We start from the raw sequence: 17,691 nt of genomic DNA, 5'->3' as shown, positions 1-17,691 counted from the left end.
TTCCAGGGAACTAGGCTGCACAAGTTGTTATGATAACCGCAGCTGTCTTTGTCGTTGAAATTGCAATTTGCCGTGTATCTCTCTGCTTGATACAATTAATTAATTAATTAATTAATATTTCCAAACAGAAGTCGAATTACTTTCGCTAGAATTAATACTACAGGTGTCCGTTGGCGTTAGATAATCAACTTGCTCGCTTGTGTATTGAATCTTGATTTTAAGAGGAAATTTGTTGCACTTCGATGCTATATAATTGGATACAAGCCGTTTTGGTATCTTGAGACGGATTCAGGTCCAAATTCATGTCGATGTAGTCGGCTTCCCTGTGAAGCCATCTGGACAATAAACCAAAAAAGGTACTTTTTGAGCCTGGCACATTGTTGAGAATAGGAAATACGAAGTGAGGAGGAAGACGCCGCCGTCAAGACTTTGTATTGAACACGAAAATTGCTATGTCTGTAATAAATAATGAAACGAATTCCAAGCCACTCTCGATGAATACACAATTTTTGTCTGTTCTTCATCTAAAAAAGACGACATTTTAGCCTGCACTGACGATCTGCCATCTCAATAGTTTTCGTACGTTCCACTGCATTCGATTGGGACCATCCGGAGAAGAGGGGACTGATGATTAAGGCGACGGCAATCGAATAGAAGAGCAAGAGTCTCGTCATTGTGCTGATAGGCCACTGAACTTGAAGGGTACCGAAAAACTGCCGCGACTCCGCTCAATATATACCTACCGAGAGCAGGACGTACTCTCCGTGGCGTTGCTAGAACCGCTCTTTAGTTTCTAGAGTGGGGATGCGTATCACGATATTACTTCTCGAAGCGTTTTGCATTCTACGTCGGATGAGACAGTTCCTGCTGACCCCGAATTGAATGTGCTGTTGTTTTAAGATGATTGAATGAGTCTAGAGAACGAGAAGAGCGTTTGGCTTTGATTTTGTGACGAGTTCCTCGAACGAGGCCCCATCTCGACTTTACTTTACCAAACTCGTACCTAGTAGTTCTCGATTCATGTCGCGGTGTTAGTTGATCCAAATTTGCACGATTTTCGGACGAATCAAATGCAGAATAGTGTTACCGTGCGCTAAAAAAACACGTGACTCGAGGTCTTCGGCTCATTCTTGAGAATCGCGTTGTTGCATTGGTCAAAAATGTTTCCCATAGCGCTTTAGACCTATTTGGGAGTAGAATTCCCTCGTTTTAGAAAAGCGAGAACACGCAGACCGCTCACGGCTCACGCGACTTCACACTCGCGAGTTCACGTGCAGCAGTTTGGCCTACACCACGATTTCACACTTCCTTATATGGTCTGATTACTTTGTTGGACGTGGCACGCGTCGACATCTGTCGGTGCGGCCACGTACGAACGAAAGATAGCGTTCTCTATACGCGCGCGACGCGCGATTTTGATTCGAATGCACTGCGACGCGCGATCGCAAAGCGGCGATCGCGTGGATGCCGCGTACGAGTGAGCGCGCGAGCACGCCAGCTCGCCAATTAGTTTTCACACGTCAAATGTTCGCACGATCTAATTTCCGCTAAATTGTGATAAGCGCGTCTGCGATCTCGTCTGGGTCCGAGAACCGACGAAACGCGGTCTCGCGGCTCGAGAATCGACGATAGCGAACTCTCTATCGACGAACGCTGTTCGATTGCAGCGGATGCAGACCGAGGAGATGACGATTCGCCATCACGTGAGTGGTACACACTCCGGAAGATGCTGTCCACGCGAATTCGCACCATCTCGGATTCGCTCATAAACATCGACCTCTCAATCTGTGCGTCATTCTCGGCTGAAGCGCAGAACGGGACGGACGGTCTGGTCTGTTCCGCGCAGATCGGCGCCACGCAGCTTTTTTCCTTCGCGGGGCAGCCGAGAAGAGGCTTACCGCCGCGAGGCGGGCCTCCGAAGCCCCACAATCAAGGGAAGGGATAGCGGAGCCGACCGGTAAGTGAAGCTAGATTTCGGTAACTAACCGAGCTAATTGTGCGCTTTCTCTCTTGCAGCGAATCCCATGCAGTCCTTCGCGAAGGACTGCGCCCCGGCGAAGGAGAAGAAAGAACGGCGCCGCGTGGCACGCGCGTCGGTAAGTCGTTCGCGTCGCGTTTAGATCCATCCAGTCGACTAACGTGTTTTTTGTGCGTATAGGTCGTAGCGCTGTGCGGACGATCGACTCGCGACGGACGGACACCGCTTCACTCGTCGCTCGTCGTTCGTAAGTAGATACATCGCGACCGAAGGTGTCAAATCTAATTATTATTCTCTTCTTCCGACAGCTGTCAAAGACTGGGCCCAGCAGCCGAAGCGGAAGTGGACGAAGTCGATGGAGACGAAGAGGTAGCAAGGAGAAGACTCGTCGCTTCAGGTTCTTCTTCGTAGCTACGGGCCCCTGTGGTGTAGGCGTACACGTAAGGGCGGGGTTCTCTGTCCACGACGCATGTCTAAGCGAATTGCACGTTGCCGCTGTCGGAGGGCCCGAGTCGTAGCGCACAGGGGGCGGGAGGGCGCTCGTGTGCCTGACGGCGGCGGTTAACAGCATGATGCTTAATCCTCACACTCTTACCACATGTACGCATATATATTTGACCCCGCGCGCATGTACGCCTCCGTGAAATAGTTTGTAGATAATATTAATATCAAAAATCAAAAATTAAATACAGCTAATCAATAATCGAAATCAAACAATTATGTGCGTGGCAGAGAATGTAGTGGGGACTGCATTATTGATCTGCGCCGGCGCGCAGCTTACCTTTGCGTATGCATAACTACGATAGTCATGCACGGGTCCACGCATCCCTTGCATTTAAGGTTTAGGGCGGCTGTCAGTAGGTAGGGCGTTTTCCAATTTGCTCTAAGGTGAGAGAGCAGGAGATAGGTTATAGTGTAGTTAGGCCTGACCCCTAACAAGTAGCTGGCAGCCGCCACCCACATTAGACCATTTTCTCAGTGGATTTCTGAGGTAATCTAGGTTGATTGTAGATTATAGGATAATTATCTAGGTCAATGGATTTCCTAGGTACTCTAGGTTTTAATTATTTAAACCACATACGTAATCCATATTTTAGGTCAATGGATTTCCTAGGTACTCTAGGTTTTAACTATTTAAACCACGTGCCTAATCCATATTTTAGGTCAATGGATTTGAGGTACTCTAGGTTTTTAATTAAACCACGTAGCTAATCCGTCTTTTAGGTCTAAATTACGTATCTAATCCGAATTTTAGGTCTAAATTGTGCCTAATCCGTCTTTTAGAAAAGTAATATACTAGGTTTAGATTAGGACGTAATATACAGGTTTCCACTATTTAGGTCAATGGATTTAGGAGGTACTCTAGGTGTTAATTGTTTAAACCACGTGACTAACCCGTGTTTTAGAAAGTATGTACTAGGTTTTAGAGTAATGTACTAGGTTTCCATTTTTAGTATTTGTTTCAATGGATTTACAAGGTACTCCAGGTTTTAATCGTTTAAACCACGTGACTAATCCGTCTTTCAGGAATGTAATGTACTAGGTTTAGAGTAGAACCGTAATGTACTAGGTTTCATTTCCAGTATTTAGGTCAATGGATGTACGAGGTACTCTAGATTTTAATCGTTTAAACCACGTGGCTAATCCGTCTTTTAGAAAAATAATGTACTAGGTTTAGAGTAGGGCCGTAATGTACTAGGTTTTAGAATAGGAAAGTAATGTACTAGGTTTTCATTTAGGTCAAAGGATTGTGAGGTACTCTAGGTTTAAATTATTTTAATTATGCCACAAAGCTAATCCGTCTTTTAGAGAAGTAGTTTAATTAACTAGCTTGTGTCTATTTGTACTGTGTTGTGACAGTGTGTTTGTTGCGTGTTGTCGTTTGGAAATAAGGGAGAGTAAAAAAGTAATTAATTGGGATCAAAACGGGAGGGAAAGGGAGGAGGAAGGGGAGTGGGGTGAGGGTGGGGGTCAAGATGTTAGCAATGTAATTTCTCATAGTTCTAGTAGGTAGGTATACGGGTTCTTTAATTAAGTATTTACTGCGGTAATTAATTAATTATTAACAGGGTACAAATGCATTCTAATTAATTAATTAATTAATTAGTGGGGTACAAGGGCGCAGTGGGTGGTACGGTGTTGTCTCCCCGGTGGGAGTCCAATGTAGTGGGTTTGCTCCACGTGGTTTCGGAGGCACGGTACTTTAGTGCATTTTCTTTTTTCCCGGTGTCGGTACGCCAATTCCCTTTCCCGGCTTCTCTTTTCGGGCGGTTTCTACCCACGTCACGGTAAAATGCGGTTCGTTTTCTGTTCCCCGGTGGGAACTGGTAGTTCTTCGCTATGATCCACGGTATCAGCCCTATCGATCCCTTTCCCGGCATCGCGGTGCGGTGTTTTTTAATTTCCCGGTGGAAACTAGCTGGCAGCTCTTCAACACAAACCGGTAAGCACTTCCTGGTCTATTCCGGTCGTTTTGGGGACACAAATGGTTTTTCATAGAGTGTGAAGGGCTACGACCTCAGAGGGTCTTAATTAGCCCCGTACGCAGGCTCTGTCTCCTTTACGGAACAAAGACAGAGCTTGGGTACGGGGCTAAGCCGAAGATCGGCGTAGACGACTACAACGGGACAAAGGGAATCTTAGCCCCGTGTCCAGGGTCAGTCTCCTTTACGGAACAAAGACTAGAGCCTGGGTACGGGGCTGAGGAGAAGCTCGGCACGGACGACGACTCCAGGACGAAGACAAAGAACTTCGTGCAACCGCCGTCATTGGGTAATCATTAAATCGACTCTTAACACATTAATTTATTAGTGCTTTAGATTTTCAAGTGAAGTTGACGTGGACGACGACGAGAAGGCGACGAAGAAAATATTTTGTGCAACAGCCATCAGGTAAATATAAAAATATCTACCCGTATTAATATTTAATTAAATTTTCCATAGTGTGGTTCTTGAGCCCACTGATGGCTGTCGACGCTGTCATACAGCAAATCCCGGTTAGTGCATAAGTAAATAGTTTTTACGACTCTGACATGCTGTTTACCCCTAGATAAAGAGTTTGCGTATGACAGAGAGCCTGGCAAGAAGCGCTCTGTGGTGATCGAGCAAGCCAGGCCTATTGGGTAACGGCCAGTTAAAGTCAAAGGGCCGGTTTGCTTGAAACGGCCAGTTGAAGTCAAGGGCCGGTTTGCTTGAAAATCCAGACGAGCAATTGCTAAATTTTAGTTCTGGCCATTTTCGTTCGCTGTTTTCGAAGACATAAAGTAAGTGCTAATATAATTTTACCTTTTGGCTAACCGGATGTATTTTTGCATATACAGTAGGACGTCGTTTCAGTCCCCGCAAACAAATGGGACTGCAATGGTGGGAAGCCTTCCTCTTCAGGTCACGTCAAAATATATCGTGACAGATGCCGTCATTGCCAGGTAAGAAAAAATAACCTACTCTTTCTCACTCTTATTAATTAAATAATATTATCTTAGTTGCCCATATGCCCCCATGAATCATCGTTTCAAGGATCAAGAAGATGGACGAAAATCAATCACGGAGATGGCTGAAAGGCTGTCTTCCTTGATTTTGCAAGTACCTGTTATTGGGATGAGCTTTGACATATACTATATAATCGTTTTCTCCTAGTTGAAAATCAAGGAAGAGAGAAAATTTGACGCCATCAAAAATTTCAGGTGCGATCTGTTTAAATTAAATTAAGCTATAACGTAAGGGCCAAAAATAAATATTAATAATTTAATTAAAGAAATTTAAAGGGAGATCAAGCTAGGTAGATAGGAAGCTATAGGAACCACTAGGGTAGGATAGATAGGTAGAAAGGCAGTTAGACAGAGGATAGAGAAGCTAGAGTCCACGGAGTTAATTAAATTACTAGATTAATTAAATTATATGATTTTTTAAAATTGGCCCTACGTTACTATAAATATTACTATACATTTTTCCCTTGTTACTCTGTCTATAATGATTTTTTTGTTTTTTCTGGGTTTTCAATTGTCAAAATTGGCAAGCCGGAAGTTCGAATGAGATTGACGGCGATGACGACTGCGACGGCAACGACGACCAGGACAAGGGGGCAGTGGCATCATGGTGGCATTGGCAATGACGGCAGCTAAGGGAAGGAGAATATCTTGGTAAGAAAGTTTTGAATAGTACGCAGAACAAGGTATTAAAGTATTAATAATAGCACTTCTTTTAGAACAAACGTCAGTGGATGGGACGGACCATAGCAAGAAGTAATATTTATTTATTTATTTTATTGATGTAAATAATTATTTTGAATTTGTGTGCTTTTTATTACTGCCTTATGCATTTTTATGGGCTGCCTCAGACTCTGAGGCTTTTTACGCTCAATACGCGCAAACACCTGCCGCATTTTTCTTTGACGCTTTCAATGCATGCGCTCATGCGTCCTTTATGATTACACCTCTTTGCCTTAGACTTCCCCAGGCCGCGCGTTTGGGTGCTTTTCAGTCTCAGATCCGGTAGACGATCTTTCTTTCATCCGCACTCTGCTCTACCGTAAGAACGCGCATGCACACAAAAGGGGACACCACACCTCATAGATGATTCTCAAGCCTTCTGCTTGACACAAGCGGGAACCCCGCGGCGAAGTCGTCGCCCTTAGATGTCGTCACGCGGACACGGAAACGGCCCGCTGGTGGTACAACGGCACGAGGGCGGCGCATAGGCCGAGAAATGAAGGGCGTCAACTATAGTCAACTACACGATCTCTCGCAACGGCAGCAGTTCGATTGTCGTCAAAACGGGCTATTCCTACCGATGTCAACTCGTCGACAGATCGGGAGCCGTCGTTTTTCGCTCGGGTTGGGTCCGAATCGAAACGGGGACGTGAGTACAGCGCGCGGATTGAGGAAAATAGCAATTTTTTTAATTTTAGAGCGTCCTCGTATCGGCGGCTTGCCGTCCGTCGCGGTTGTCATGGAAACGAAAGCGACGAACGTCTCGGCGGCGAAGTTCAATTATAGCGTCGTCGCCGTGCCGCCCGCCGTCTTTCGATGGAAGTGCTACTGGCGCGAGAATTCGACGACGGAGGTAAACGCTTGTCGTCGATGCGTCGTCCGTTTCGGAGCCGATGTCGTGTCGTCTGTGGGCGTTGAATGCAGTGGGAAACGCGTCGCGAGTGATTCAACTCGTCAACCGTTTATTACGTTTGTGTAATTATAAGTTTATTTAACCGCAGAGCGTCCTGTTAATTGACTGTCCGCATCGAGCGAATCGAATATGTACCTTGCGGTGGGAATGGTCAGTTGGTCTGCTTTGTCAATAGTCAGTCGACGGCTCCTGCGAATGCGCCGAGTAACGCCACCGTCCGATGTATTGAATTTCTTCGCATCTCACCGTCTCACTATTCAATTTGAGTTCCTATCCAGCATGCGAGCCCCTGTTGGTCAGGAAAGTATACAATTCACTTTGCTGATGCATTGGGACGCCAAGCGACTCAGGAAATATCTCTGCTCAGTGTATAAATAGCGTTAGTAAGGGGCCGTTCTGAACAGACTCTACGGATGTCGACTAAGTGGATTCGGTATAAGTAAATTTGGTCTACTATAATAATACATGTATTCTTAGACACAAATTCTTTCTTCCTATAGGAGTTGCTAAGAGAGGTATCCCTAAAGTTAGCTACTGGCATCACACATCAACGATGGTCAACTCGTGCCTGCTCTCGTCAGTGCCTCTGTGCATGGCTATGTTGCTGCTGAAACCTAGCGTATTATTTGGTAGGACTGATATGTAGTCAAAGCCTGTCGAAATGAGGACTATTTTCTTTCTAGCCGCTCTCGAGTTTATAGACGATCCTTCGAAGGCATTTCGGGGTGGATACGTTTATATTCCTCCAGATGGTCACGGTGATCTGATCGTCGTTTGTACCACAAACGAAAGGTCGACCATCGCTTGGTTGTCCAGGGGTGTGGTTGTGCCAGCCATCTTGAATGTCACACAGACAACTGACAGGAAAAGCGTTCTCTACACAAAAGGCGTCGGTAGCGGCGGCACTAACTTCGCAGTGCGTAGCGCTCTCTTAGGGCCTTCCTTCGCTTGCGAGGCACTCAGCAATGACCAGAGGGAAACAGTGATGACCGGAACGTTTCGATTTGCGTTGGGAGGTAAGGCAGGAATGTTCTACTAATACACAGTGCCTGAGGTTCCATTTGACTGTAGTCGTACCAAAGCTGGCGTTTCGTCCTCCTCCTTACGTAACGGCAATCAAAGGGGAAATTGTTAGCTTTACTTGCGCGTATAATACTTCCATTCAACCACTTCCTTACTTAAACGTTTGCTCGCTTTTCGTTTGAACATGAATCCCCAAAGTCACCTTGCCTACGTTCCCACTTGCTCGGGTTTGCTCTAATCTTCCAAAATAATCTTACACCGCAAAAATCCTTTTTATTCCGTTACACAACCACCATTCGAACTGAAGCCACTTGGAAATACTCAGGACTCAAGAAATTAAATTTTCTCGCTCTGTAGCAGACTCCCTCTCGCTTCGTAGAGATGATTTAGCTTCAATTCTGGCTTGACGGGATCGTCTCATCCAAAGACCATGAGAAAAGAAATCCCGCCCACTTCCGGCTTGTGCAGACCTTATATACCTATTGCCAGACGCAGCGTCACAAATCCAAAAGTAATAGTCATCGATGAGATGAACGAATGTAAAAAGGGATTGATGTACGAAGCGTGGAAAAGGTACAGCCAAAGGGAGGTTCCAATGGGTGGAGCTAGAGCGCGGCGGATAATATATATTAGACCACACCTGGCTCATTCCGTGCATGTACATGCATGTAGGACAAAATTGGAACGACACAACGGCGTTTATTCATTCAGTGATTCATTCATTCCTTTACTCTATTTGACCGCGAGTTGCATTAGTGCCATACAGGTGCGCAGCTGCCTCTTCACTTAATTCTTGTACGTTTCCTGAGCCATTGATAGTCATAGTGAGTCCTATGTACATAGCGAACTAGCTGAATTAAGCGTTGAGAAAAGGCGATTAAGATGTGCAGATTCGTTTGTTTATTCTATTACTTGGCTTCTTTCACGCGGAAGTAATTTCGGAGAATGGTACAGGGGACCACGATTTTCATACGTATGTATGTTCTTAGTAACCCAATGCTCGCTGTGGCCTTGCCGCCTTCTTCAGGTCAAAAGTGACGTCGTCCTTTTTGATTGTGGTCATTGTTTCAAGTTCCTGGCTTGGATCTGCATCAGCTGAGTGTACAGGAGGCAATTCCGTTTCATCTGTTCCGCCATCAGAGCCCAGTGTGTGTCTTCCACTTGACGACTACATTCAACTTCAAAAAGACGCATCCAGCTACGGAGAATCGGTGAGTTATTAAATGGTTCACCTGAGCTATAACGACATTGAGAGGAGAACTGGTGAGGTCGTAGCCAACGACATTGGGGTCATTATCGAAAGGTTGGCACCTTTCAGAGTTGCACAGATACGTGCTGAAAGCACTGTCTACGTCCGTTGCAATAACACTAAGGGTAATTGACTGTTGTTGAGAACCGCGAGAGCAAACGCTGAACACAAAGCGAGCGTTGTTTTTTGTTTCAACTGTTCCTGGTGCATTGAGCCTAACTATAGGCTCTAGATCTGGTACGTACCAGTTGTCAGCTTTGACAGAAGAATGCTTGCTATCATCATTCAGAGCATATCTACTGTGCATTTTCTTTCGAGGAAGAGTACTGTTGTGCTGAAATTCGATTCCAAATGTAAACTGAATGCCATTTGCTCATTAGCTTGGACTTCAAAAAGGATTTTGTCGCCAATGTCTTTTTGGAATACAAAACTGCATTGTCTGACTCGTGCACCTGACGAAGAGTCGATATTTTCGCAAAGAGGACCGGTCATGTTTGCAGGATTGAACGTTCTGAGAGTAACAACACCAGACGTGGGAATCCAGTCAAGATTAGAAGGCAGGTTGATCTCAACAAGGGCCGTGTAACCATCACACTTGTCTACTTCTCCTTCGCAAAGAGTGGCTGTGTAGTTCAGCACCTGATTCGGCTCGGGCCTCTGCAGTTGCTGCGTTATGTACTTGGCTGGAACGAATTCGAATTCCGTTTGGCCGTTGGCTAAATTGGAAATGTAAGCGAATCGATTAACTTCAAACTTGACTTACCTAATGCCAAAAACAGAGCGAGAAAAATCAAAGCATTAAATGATGCCATTTGCAGTCGGACTAGCGGAGGGCGCCGATATCGAGAGAAATGAGTGCAGGGTGGAGAGTTTGTGCATATATTTTGCAAGAATCACATGTCACCTTGACAAACAGGAAACACGGAGTAAGAATTGACCAATGAAACGGCTCTGTTCACGTAGACAAAAGTCAAGCACGCCTTTCGTGCATGGAAGCGCGGACTCTAGAGTACTCAATCCGTGGTGAAAATCACTGTGACGTCACGTCCCCTGCTCACCTGACTATTGACAAGTTGAAAGTGGTGTTTGCGTCGCGCTTTTAGCCACGTTGAAGTTGTAAGTAAAGATTTCACGGAAGATATTGCATTATCTTTCTTTGATGTATTTCTTTGATGGGCCAAAAATACACGCGTAGATTAACCGGAGAAAGGCGCGGGTGGCGTGAGCTCGCGTGTATGAACTTGCTTTACAGTACTGCGTGGTGTTGAAAACTTTTCAACCAAAGAAATACTGTTTCACATTCTACGTTCTTACAAAACTCCTTTTTCTTTTAGTTTTGTCACTAATTCGTCAACTGATTCCACCTTGGAGCCAGCTTCTCTACTTGCCGGTTCTTCAACGGACAAGACCTCAAAATGAGGCTTGATATCGACGCCCAAGTCGTCAGGAGCCAATTTTGCCATAGGTTTCTTCTTCGCTTTCTATAGTAATCAATTATAACAAATACTGTTAGTAACTGTATTTACACTACCATGATATTTGGCAGGGTAGCATAGCGCGGTTCATTGAGTCTCAGATCAGCGCTGAGCACGACAGGCATTTTGAGAGAAACCGTTTCCAAGCCTCCATCCACTTCCCTCACCACTTCGACGTCATCGCCAGAAAGCTTCACTTCAGAAGCAAACATACCCTAAGAAATGTATATGTTACTAGCAGTACTATTGATCAAATGATTTTAACCTGAGCCCAGTTGAGAAGAGCTGCCGTCATTTGTCCGGTTTGATTGCTGTCGTCGTCTATCGCTTGCTTTCCCACGAAGAGCATATTCACCTTTTCCTTTTCGGCTACTTTTGCTAATAGTTTAGCTACGGCCAATGGTTGCAGCTTTTCGTATTCGTCCTGTTTGATGTTGACGTGAATCGCTCTATCTGCGCCCATGGCTAGAGCAGTTCTCAACGTTTCCTGAGGAAAATCAATCAGAAAGTGTTTTTGACGCACGTTACGTGCAACCAACTTGACATTTTTCTGGGCCACAGCTAACAGCAATTATCTCGTCGCAGAGCTTCTTTTCTTTTAGTCGGATAGCCTAAAAGAAGGCCTAAATTATTCAGGTTTAGAGTATTGAGACGATATTTACCTCTTCTACGGCTATTTCGTCGAATGGATTCATGCTGTGTTTCACTCCATCCGTAACTACGCCACTTTTATCCGGTTTGACTCGAATCTAAGTAAGACGTAGCGGAATAGAGACGATCTGATGACTTCAACGTTCATCTACTTTCACGGCGTAGTCGATAACGCGTTTACAAGCAACAAGAACACGAGCGGCCATGATCGAAGATGACGTCAGCTGAATCCCGGACAAAAAATATTCCCAAAAAAATTTCTACGCATGCTGAGAATGAGCTCAAACTTTGAAGTCTGAAAAATGGTAGCAATTAAAGTGAAGCGTCGTGTCGCGAAAACTCGCCTACACATGTACGGGGCACTTATCGTCACCTGCGTGGCTGCTGATTGGCTACGCGCATGGGCGTGTTACACCGCTTCGCCGACTCTCCCACGGATCGAGGACCATGGCTCAGCGTCCCCCCTTCGCCCGTTCGGCGACTCTAGCGAAAGCGCAGAGCAGTCTGGAAATACTCCAGGGCATGGGCTTCCCAAAGAATCGCGCGTAAGCCTGCAAAAAAAGCGCGTAGACGAGCGAACACAACAAACACACGTCCTTTCCCGTCCCTTCCAGCGAAAAAGCGCTCGCCGCGACGGGTGACACGGGCGTCCAGGCGGCATCCGACTGGTAATAGCGAGACTCGGCGATCGATCGATCGATCGTCGAACGCGTTGTTTAGGATTCTCAATCACGTTTTCGATCCCGAAATGGACAAGCAGGTGCCGCGCGACTACGTCGTCTACGGGGTCCCTCTCGGACGATTCGGCGCCGAACTCGGCGAGTTCTGGGACACGTCGCTCGCCCAGTGCGGCCGAAACGGCGCTCACAAATCATTTCCCCACGTCACGCTGTGTCAATTTTTCAAAGTGAGTGCGTGGGCGTAAAACGGGGGGTGGGTTTATTTTTAGATTTCGTCGACGTCACGTGGGGCGTTGGTTTTTTTTAGTTTCGTAGACTCAAGTGGGCGTTGGTCACTTTCGTTGTATACTCTTGTTGCAATGGCGAATTCACGGGTGAATGTCAAGGGGATCCAAGGAGTGTCCCAAGGAGATTGTACTGCAGCCCTTTTCGTCGGCCTCCTACATCGGGTTGTTCGTCGAGGAGAGCTCGTGTGGCTGGTTTCGAAAAGTCATGAGCTCGTTCACAGCGGAAGCGGCCAAGAAAATTCCCGGTTTAATAATAACGTTTATGTATTTATTTTTTATATGCATGCGTCATGGTGGTGTGATTTAGGTTGCAAGATCGAGCCGCATAAGAAGCAGCTGCACTTGACTATGGCCTATCAGTTTCTCGCTAATCATCAGGCCGTTTTGGATGCCATGGCGAAGAAAATCAATCCCAAGACGCAGAGTCGCTGGGAGCTGCGACTTTATTCGCGTGATCCGCGAATGGAAAAAGCAGAAGTAATAGCGTGTTTTAATTAAAATTATATCTTTTTTGATTTTTTTATTCTCTTTTCTAGTTATATCGCGTTTTGTATTCGCACGCACCTCGCAGCGACGACGAATTGGAGTTGAACGAAGACGATTTTGTCATGGTTAATCCGGACGCGCCGAGCCCAAGCGTAGGCTGGGTCATGGGGGCATCTCACGAGACGGGCGTCACGGGCGTTTGTCCGGCCAACTACATCGAAAGATGCCAAGAAACGGACGTCTGGACCTTACACAGGTAAACACGCGCAGAGTCGCCAAACATGTACATCCATACACGCTTCCTGTAAGTATTATTTTCCCTATGGGGTAGAGATTTTAGATTTGTTACAGAGAAGGTCTCAGATAGGCTATTTTGCATGGGGTCTCAGATGGGCTGCTGTTGAGACGCGTTTTTCCTCGTCTTTTGGCTTCCAAAGGGCGGCCTCAGTCAATCGATTATATCAACTACTCCTTATCTAATAGTGTAGCTTATTTTGAACCATACTGAAGAAGGGCCTAGTCTCAACGCATGTACAGCACATATTTCATGTATTTATTTATTTATTTATTTATTCCCAGATCTTGGCCGGCAACTGCCACCAGTTCCGACTCCGCCGCGACGACGCCCACGTCGTCGTCGAACCGCTTCGAATCGCGCAAACGCGGAACGTCGACCGGCGAAGACAGCCACTACGACTCGCCGGAGGGTCTCTTCTCGCACGACGTCGGCGCCGAATACGCCAAAGTCGTGCCGAAGAAACAGCGCGCAAAGAAGACGTCGAGCGCGTCGGCGCCCCGATCCATGCTCATCGTGCGCCACGCGGAGCGCGTCGACGTCACGTTCGGTCACCAGTGGCTCCAATATTCGTTCGATCGCGACGGAACGTACTATCGCAAGAACCTCAACATGCCGGTAACCGTTCCCGTCCGCAAGGGCGGTCCGGACGGCTTCGTCAAGGATAGCCCCATAACGGCAATGGGAGTCCACGAGGCCCATTTGACCGGCGAAGCGATGCGCGAACACTGTCCGTCCGTCACGCAGATCTACGCGTCGCCGGCACTTCGTTGCGTTCAGACGGCCGACGCGATTCTTCAGGGAGCGCGCGCCGACGCTTCCGTGCAAATTCGCGTCGAACCGGGACTTTTCGAGTGGATGGCCTGGTGTCAGAATTTCGTGCCGTCGTGGATGCCCGTGCCCGATTTGGCGGCAGCCGGCCTGCGCGTCGATATGGACTATAAGCCGATATATCCGCAATCGCAATTAGATCTCAAGGAGAAAGTAGTCGATTACTATAAGAGGAGTAGTAGGATTGTGCGCGATATATTGAAGGCGGCGCCGCCCGGCGCTCTCGTTCTCATCGTCGGTCACGCGGGCACGTTGGACGCGTGCACGCGTCAGCTGAGTGGCGGCGAGCCGAGGAATTCGGCCGAGTTGACGAAGGTCGTTCAGAAGATTCCCTATTGTGGCGTGTGTTACGCCGAAGAGGTCGGCGTCGGCGAGGCGGCCACGTGGCAGATTGCGTGTCCGCCGTTTCCGCCGTTGACGCACGCGCCCAATCCGCGGTACGATTGGCGGAGCTTGAGAACGTAGGGGAGCGGAGGTGAGATCAGTCCCGAATTGGCCTCTCGTTTTTTCTTTTCCTATCCATTTTTATCCCTTTGGTTTTTTCTACATGTGTGCAACTGATGTGCTGTGCGCGTTGCGCGTTGTGTTTTTTCCAATCATTGACTGCTGTACAGTGCATCAGTCCGGAAAAACAACGTGTCAAGCACTACAGCGGATTGATCAAATTATTGATGAAGTCAAATAGCGACATACGGAAAACAAAAAGTTTAAACTACTCTAATGCAACAGCATGACCGAGAAAGCTACAGGAGCTTTCCTACTGAGTTACGCAACGCTTGCTCCCTGACTGGAAAGGTACGACGGGTTGACATGCATACATTCAGATTCTACCACAGCATGACTATTGTCACTCTGAGGTTGAGGCGTAGAAGAATTCCTACAGATTCGAATTCTGGCATACTACAATGGTATTTCCTCTGTCTCCTTACTTCTTTTTGGTGATGCATCTGACGTAGATGAAATAGAGAGAAACCGCGCACGTCAGACCAAAAAAGGTGAGGCTAACGACTATCAGTGCAGTCTGATAAGTCTGATTAGTCTGGCAGGATACCGTTGGTGATTCATCTATACGATGATATGTATGTACTGTAATACATCAGTAGCAGTTTTCCTCTACCTGCCGTAATCACTTGAATCCGTTTCTGAAAAGAGACCGTTCTTCCGTCTTTGAAGGCGACTGTCAATGTGATATTGCTAGCGTCTGATGCAATGAGAGCCACATCAGCGCTTTCATTGACATCTTGACCATCAAAAGTGGCGTAAGAGACAGCCGGCGTTGTCAGATTAGGTCTATCTTGCACTGGACACAAAGCAGGTGTACAAACACTTGGAGCAATAGTAGACGGAATATCAGACGTTACAGGTTCAGTGGTAGTTAGTGGCGAACTAGGTGTTGCAGAAGTGGGAAGTGAAACAGCTGTTGGTCCGTCTTCACACGGAAGACGGAAGTTGAATCTTGTATGGTAAATTTTACTTTCCCAGCCATTCTTTGCCATTAGCTTGCAATCCAAGAAAATGCTTCCGCACATTTTAATGTTAGCACTTTCTGTCACAAATTGGAAGTAGACAGGAAACATGCCACGAAGCCAGCGATTTTGTTGACTCGTTGTCTTCCTAAGCCGAAAAACGTTTGAATTAATACCTGCACACGTCAGTTCACCAGTTGAAATTGGGTAGGAATAAAAACCGCATTCGATGTAAACTAACGTTGAATTGACGTCGATTGAGTCAAAGACTTGGCACCCCAACAAAGGACCAAAATCTGCGCAGAAGACGATCATTAACAAGACTATCCAACTTAGTATATAACTACTTCGTAGAATAACGTTCACTTTGATTGTGTCAATCCGCACATCGTTATCCACAACAAAAGTGAATTGACTTTCATTGCTATGCTTCAATGAGTCAATCACTGGCAGCGTGACGTAAACGTCGGGCTTGCTTGTGACTTTTATCAGACTAAGCACTTTTTTCGACGTAGAATTCCAGACAGTCAAGGAAACAGGAAGGTTTCCCTGAACCACAGATGCCTTAAGACGAATTTTTCCATTCAACTGACGTTCCTGAACCGCTGCAAATGTATAAGCCTCTGCACAGAATGGAACTAACGCACAACCAAGACTGCCACTGGTGACGTACTTTCTTTTATGAAGTGAACAATTCCGCTTATAGAAGTTAGGCTTCTAGGAATGACGTAAGCAACAGCTTTGAATGATTGTCTCGAAATGGTCTCGTCGATCTTCGTGAGGTGAAGTGTCGTCACGGCCGTTGATTCGTTAAGACGGTGCCACGTCTCTCTGTATCTGGCGTCGTTTTTTGGAATAGGTCTGTTGAAGGGCATAATTGACCAGTTCATTAGACGCAAGCTACTTTTGGCAGAACCGCTCTGATACACATAGGACAAAGTTGCCGATCCGCTCAAAGCAACGTGAACGTATTGATTTTTGGGACTATTCAATACGTCGTACGCTATAGGCTTTAGCTGCGATTGAACACTGGTTGGTTTGAGTGACACGGTCAATTTGCTTTCCACCGAGACAGCAGACCACGTCGCGACCAGAGCGACCATTGCTAGCAGGTCACCGTTCGCCATCATATACTTTAATTTGATTATAGGACAGCAAATCAGAAACGCTTTCAGTAAGATCACCAGCCCCTATCCGAGAAGGATTACTACACGCGACGACGTGGAGAAACCGTGACAAAGCTTTTTGTGAGTGTACTAATCACTGCCAGAGCATCGCGGGCAAGTGATCGCGGGTCAGACTCACTTGATCAAATTATCGATCTGGCAACTCATTTCCCACGATGCTGAATCAATGTATTGTCAGCGGTCAACAGTTCAAGTTCTTTATGCTCTATTGTCTTCAATCCTGTGTTTATGTTCAATACACAGTTACAAAATCGTGTACAAGTTGCGTAGATTTACCTCTGGAATCACAGGTGATTGATTGTCTATACATGCATACAGTACCAATAATAGCATTTATTTTATTTTATTGACAAATTCGTTTCTGAATGAAAGCGGAGATTCTCTTGTTTGGCGAACTCTCTGTTCCACTTCCTGAAAAATTTAGGTAGACCTTTAGTGACGTAAGCCCAAATGGGGGCTTTGAAGGATTGTCTCCCAAAATGCGCTCGTCAATCCTCGCGAGGTGGGCCGAGGTGGCCGTCGATCATGATTCGTCATCTGGCCTTGTTCTTCGGAATACGCCTGTTGAACGGAATAGCTGACCAGTTCATTAGAGCAGACTACTACTACTACTTTTGGCAGAACTGTGTTGATACACACAAAGTTGCTGAGCTGTACGTGAATGTATTGATTTTTGGAACTGTATTCAATACGTCGTACGCTATACATGTAGGCTTTAGCTGTGATCAAACGCTAGAGACAAAAGTGGATCTGTAAATTGCGTACAGTTGGAGTACCCTGGTGGTTTCCAAGTGATGACTCAGACTCGGAGGTGGGGCAGGGTGTTTGTACCAAATAGGCGGCCCTGGCGGACTTTGAATATGTGAACCTCAGCATAGCGACAATTGTAAACGCTAGAGGGACTCTGACGCCAACCGCCATGCGATCATACCATCCACTGAAAGACTGAGCGCACGACTGATT

The 17,691-nt window shown here is 46.4% G+C and overlaps 4 protein-coding genes and 3 long non-coding RNA genes across 8 annotated transcripts; 4 read left to right on the top strand and 3 right to left on the bottom strand.

Moving 5' to 3' along the window:
- Positions 1-106: 106 nt before the first annotated feature.
- LOC136184291 (uncharacterized) lies at positions 107-1,266 on the bottom strand. The gene is made up of 4 exons (XR_010669333.1): positions 1,004-1,266; positions 824-914; positions 584-773; positions 107-524 (listed from the first exon to the last, which is right to left on the bottom strand). It is a non-coding gene; the product is annotated as an uncharacterized lncRNA (long non-coding RNA).
- On the top strand, positions 1,145-3,891 carry LOC136184298 (uncharacterized). The gene is made up of 4 exons (XR_010669338.1): positions 1,145-1,957; positions 2,017-2,096; positions 2,159-2,225; positions 2,287-3,891. It is a non-coding gene; the product is annotated as an uncharacterized lncRNA (long non-coding RNA).
- A 160-nt stretch (positions 3,892-4,051) lies between these two features.
- On the top strand, positions 4,052-6,294 carry LOC136184424 (uncharacterized). Its single transcript, XM_065971363.1, has 9 exons — positions 4,052-4,421; positions 4,478-4,750; positions 4,798-4,869; positions 4,921-4,973; positions 5,027-5,240; positions 5,298-5,402; positions 5,460-5,559; positions 5,614-6,116; positions 6,182-6,294. Exons 1-5 carry the CDS (start codon positions 4,319-4,321, stop codon positions 5,075-5,077), a joined length of 552 nt encoding a protein of 183 aa, XP_065827435.1. The 5' UTR covers positions 4,052-4,318; the 3' UTR covers positions 5,078-5,240; positions 5,298-5,402; positions 5,460-5,559; positions 5,614-6,116; positions 6,182-6,294.
- Positions 6,295-7,362: 1,068 nt separating this feature from the next.
- On the top strand, positions 7,363-8,266 carry LOC136184523 (uncharacterized). The gene is made up of 4 exons (XR_010669378.1): positions 7,363-7,531; positions 7,599-7,727; positions 7,782-8,114; positions 8,170-8,266. It is a non-coding gene; the product is annotated as an uncharacterized lncRNA (long non-coding RNA).
- Positions 8,267-10,625: 2,359 nt separating this feature from the next.
- Positions 10,626-11,720, bottom strand: LOC136188214 (electron transfer flavoprotein subunit beta-like). The gene is made up of 6 exons (XM_065975942.1): positions 11,649-11,720; positions 11,508-11,594; positions 11,385-11,456; positions 11,111-11,332; positions 10,902-11,060; positions 10,626-10,851 (listed from the first exon to the last, which is right to left on the bottom strand). Exons 1-6 carry the CDS (start codon positions 11,700-11,702, stop codon positions 10,681-10,683), a joined length of 765 nt encoding a protein of 254 aa, XP_065832014.1. The 5' UTR covers positions 11,703-11,720; the 3' UTR covers positions 10,626-10,680.
- A 179-nt stretch (positions 11,721-11,899) lies between these two features.
- Positions 11,900-14,726, top strand: LOC136188222 (ubiquitin-associated and SH3 domain-containing protein B-like). Its single transcript, XM_065975950.1, has 8 exons — positions 11,900-12,041; positions 12,111-12,164; positions 12,217-12,411; positions 12,499-12,529; positions 12,573-12,708; positions 12,771-12,940; positions 13,000-13,205; positions 13,529-14,726. Exons 1-8 carry the CDS (start codon positions 11,944-11,946, stop codon positions 14,538-14,540), a joined length of 1,902 nt encoding a protein of 633 aa, XP_065832022.1. The 5' UTR covers positions 11,900-11,943; the 3' UTR covers positions 14,541-14,726.
- LOC136188200 (uncharacterized) lies at positions 14,686-16,856 on the bottom strand. 2 transcript variants are annotated; one of them, XM_065975931.1, is made up of 6 exons: positions 16,215-16,856; positions 15,889-16,164; positions 15,783-15,837; positions 15,193-15,689; positions 15,005-15,140; positions 14,686-14,952 (listed from the first exon to the last, which is right to left on the bottom strand). In XM_065975931.1, the coding sequence occupies exons 1-6, from the start codon at positions 16,669-16,671 to the stop codon at positions 14,841-14,843; spliced, it is 1,533 nt and encodes a 510-aa protein (XP_065832003.1). In that variant the 5' UTR covers positions 16,672-16,856; the 3' UTR covers positions 14,686-14,840. The 2 variants fall into 2 exon arrangements, with proteins under 2 accessions (XP_065832003.1, XP_065831997.1); XM_065975925.1 differs by having other exon boundaries at positions 15,193-15,837; positions 16,215-16,853.
- Between the last annotated feature and the right edge of the window lie 835 nt (positions 16,857-17,691).

The sequence above is a fragment of the Oscarella lobularis genome, chromosome 1, assembly GCF_947507565.1.
Source record: "Oscarella lobularis chromosome 1, ooOscLobu1.1, whole genome shotgun sequence".
Taxonomy (NCBI): domain Eukaryota; kingdom Metazoa; phylum Porifera; class Homoscleromorpha; order Homosclerophorida; family Oscarellidae; genus Oscarella; species Oscarella lobularis.
This window is presented reverse-complemented; position numbering and strand designations above follow the sequence as displayed.

Bases quoted from the DNA above. Each gene is read 5' to 3' on its own strand.
- LOC136184424 (XM_065971363.1), top strand. From the start codon at position 4,319: ATGATCCACGGTATCAGCCCTATCGATCCCTTTCCCGGCATCGCGGTG. The intron at 4,751-4,797 runs GTAATCATTAAA...TTAGTGCTTTAG, and splicing joins CGTGCAACCGCCGTCATTGG to ATTTTCAAGTGAAGTTGACG. The intron at 4,870-4,920 runs GTAAATATAAAA...AATTTTCCATAG, and splicing joins TTTTGTGCAACAGCCATCAG to TGTGGTTCTTGAGCCCACTG.
- LOC136188214 (XM_065975942.1), bottom strand. From the start codon at position 11,702: ATGGCCGCTCGTGTTCTTGTTGCTTGTAAACGCGTTATCGACTACGCC. The intron at 11,595-11,648 runs GTAGATGAACGT...CGTCTTACTTAG, and splicing joins TTATCGACTACGCCGTGAAA to ATTCGAGTCAAACCGGATAA. The intron at 11,061-11,110 runs GTTAAAATCATT...TACATTTCTTAG, and splicing joins CTCTTCTCAACTGGGCTCAG to GGTATGTTTGCTTCTGAAGT.
- LOC136188222 (XM_065975950.1), top strand. From the start codon at position 11,944: ATGGCTCAGCGTCCCCCCTTCGCCCGTTCGGCGACTCTAGCGAAAGCG. The intron at 12,412-12,498 runs GTGGGCGTAAAA...CGTAGACTCAAG, and splicing joins CAATTTTTCAAAGTGAGTGC to TGGGCGTTGGTCACTTTCGT. The intron at 13,206-13,528 runs GTAAACACGCGC...ATTTATTCCCAG, and splicing joins GACGTCTGGACCTTACACAG to ATCTTGGCCGGCAACTGCCA.
- LOC136188200 (XM_065975925.1), bottom strand. From the start codon at position 16,671: ATGATGGCGAACGGTGACCTGCTAGCAATGGTCGCTCTGGTCGCGACG. The intron at 16,165-16,214 runs GTACGTCACCAG...CATTCTGTGCAG, and splicing joins TGTTCACTTCATAAAAGAAA to AGGCTTATACATTTGCAGCG. The intron at 15,141-15,192 runs GTAGAGGAAAAC...ATCATCGTATAG, and splicing joins GATTCAAGTGATTACGGCAG to ATGAATCACCAACGGTATCC.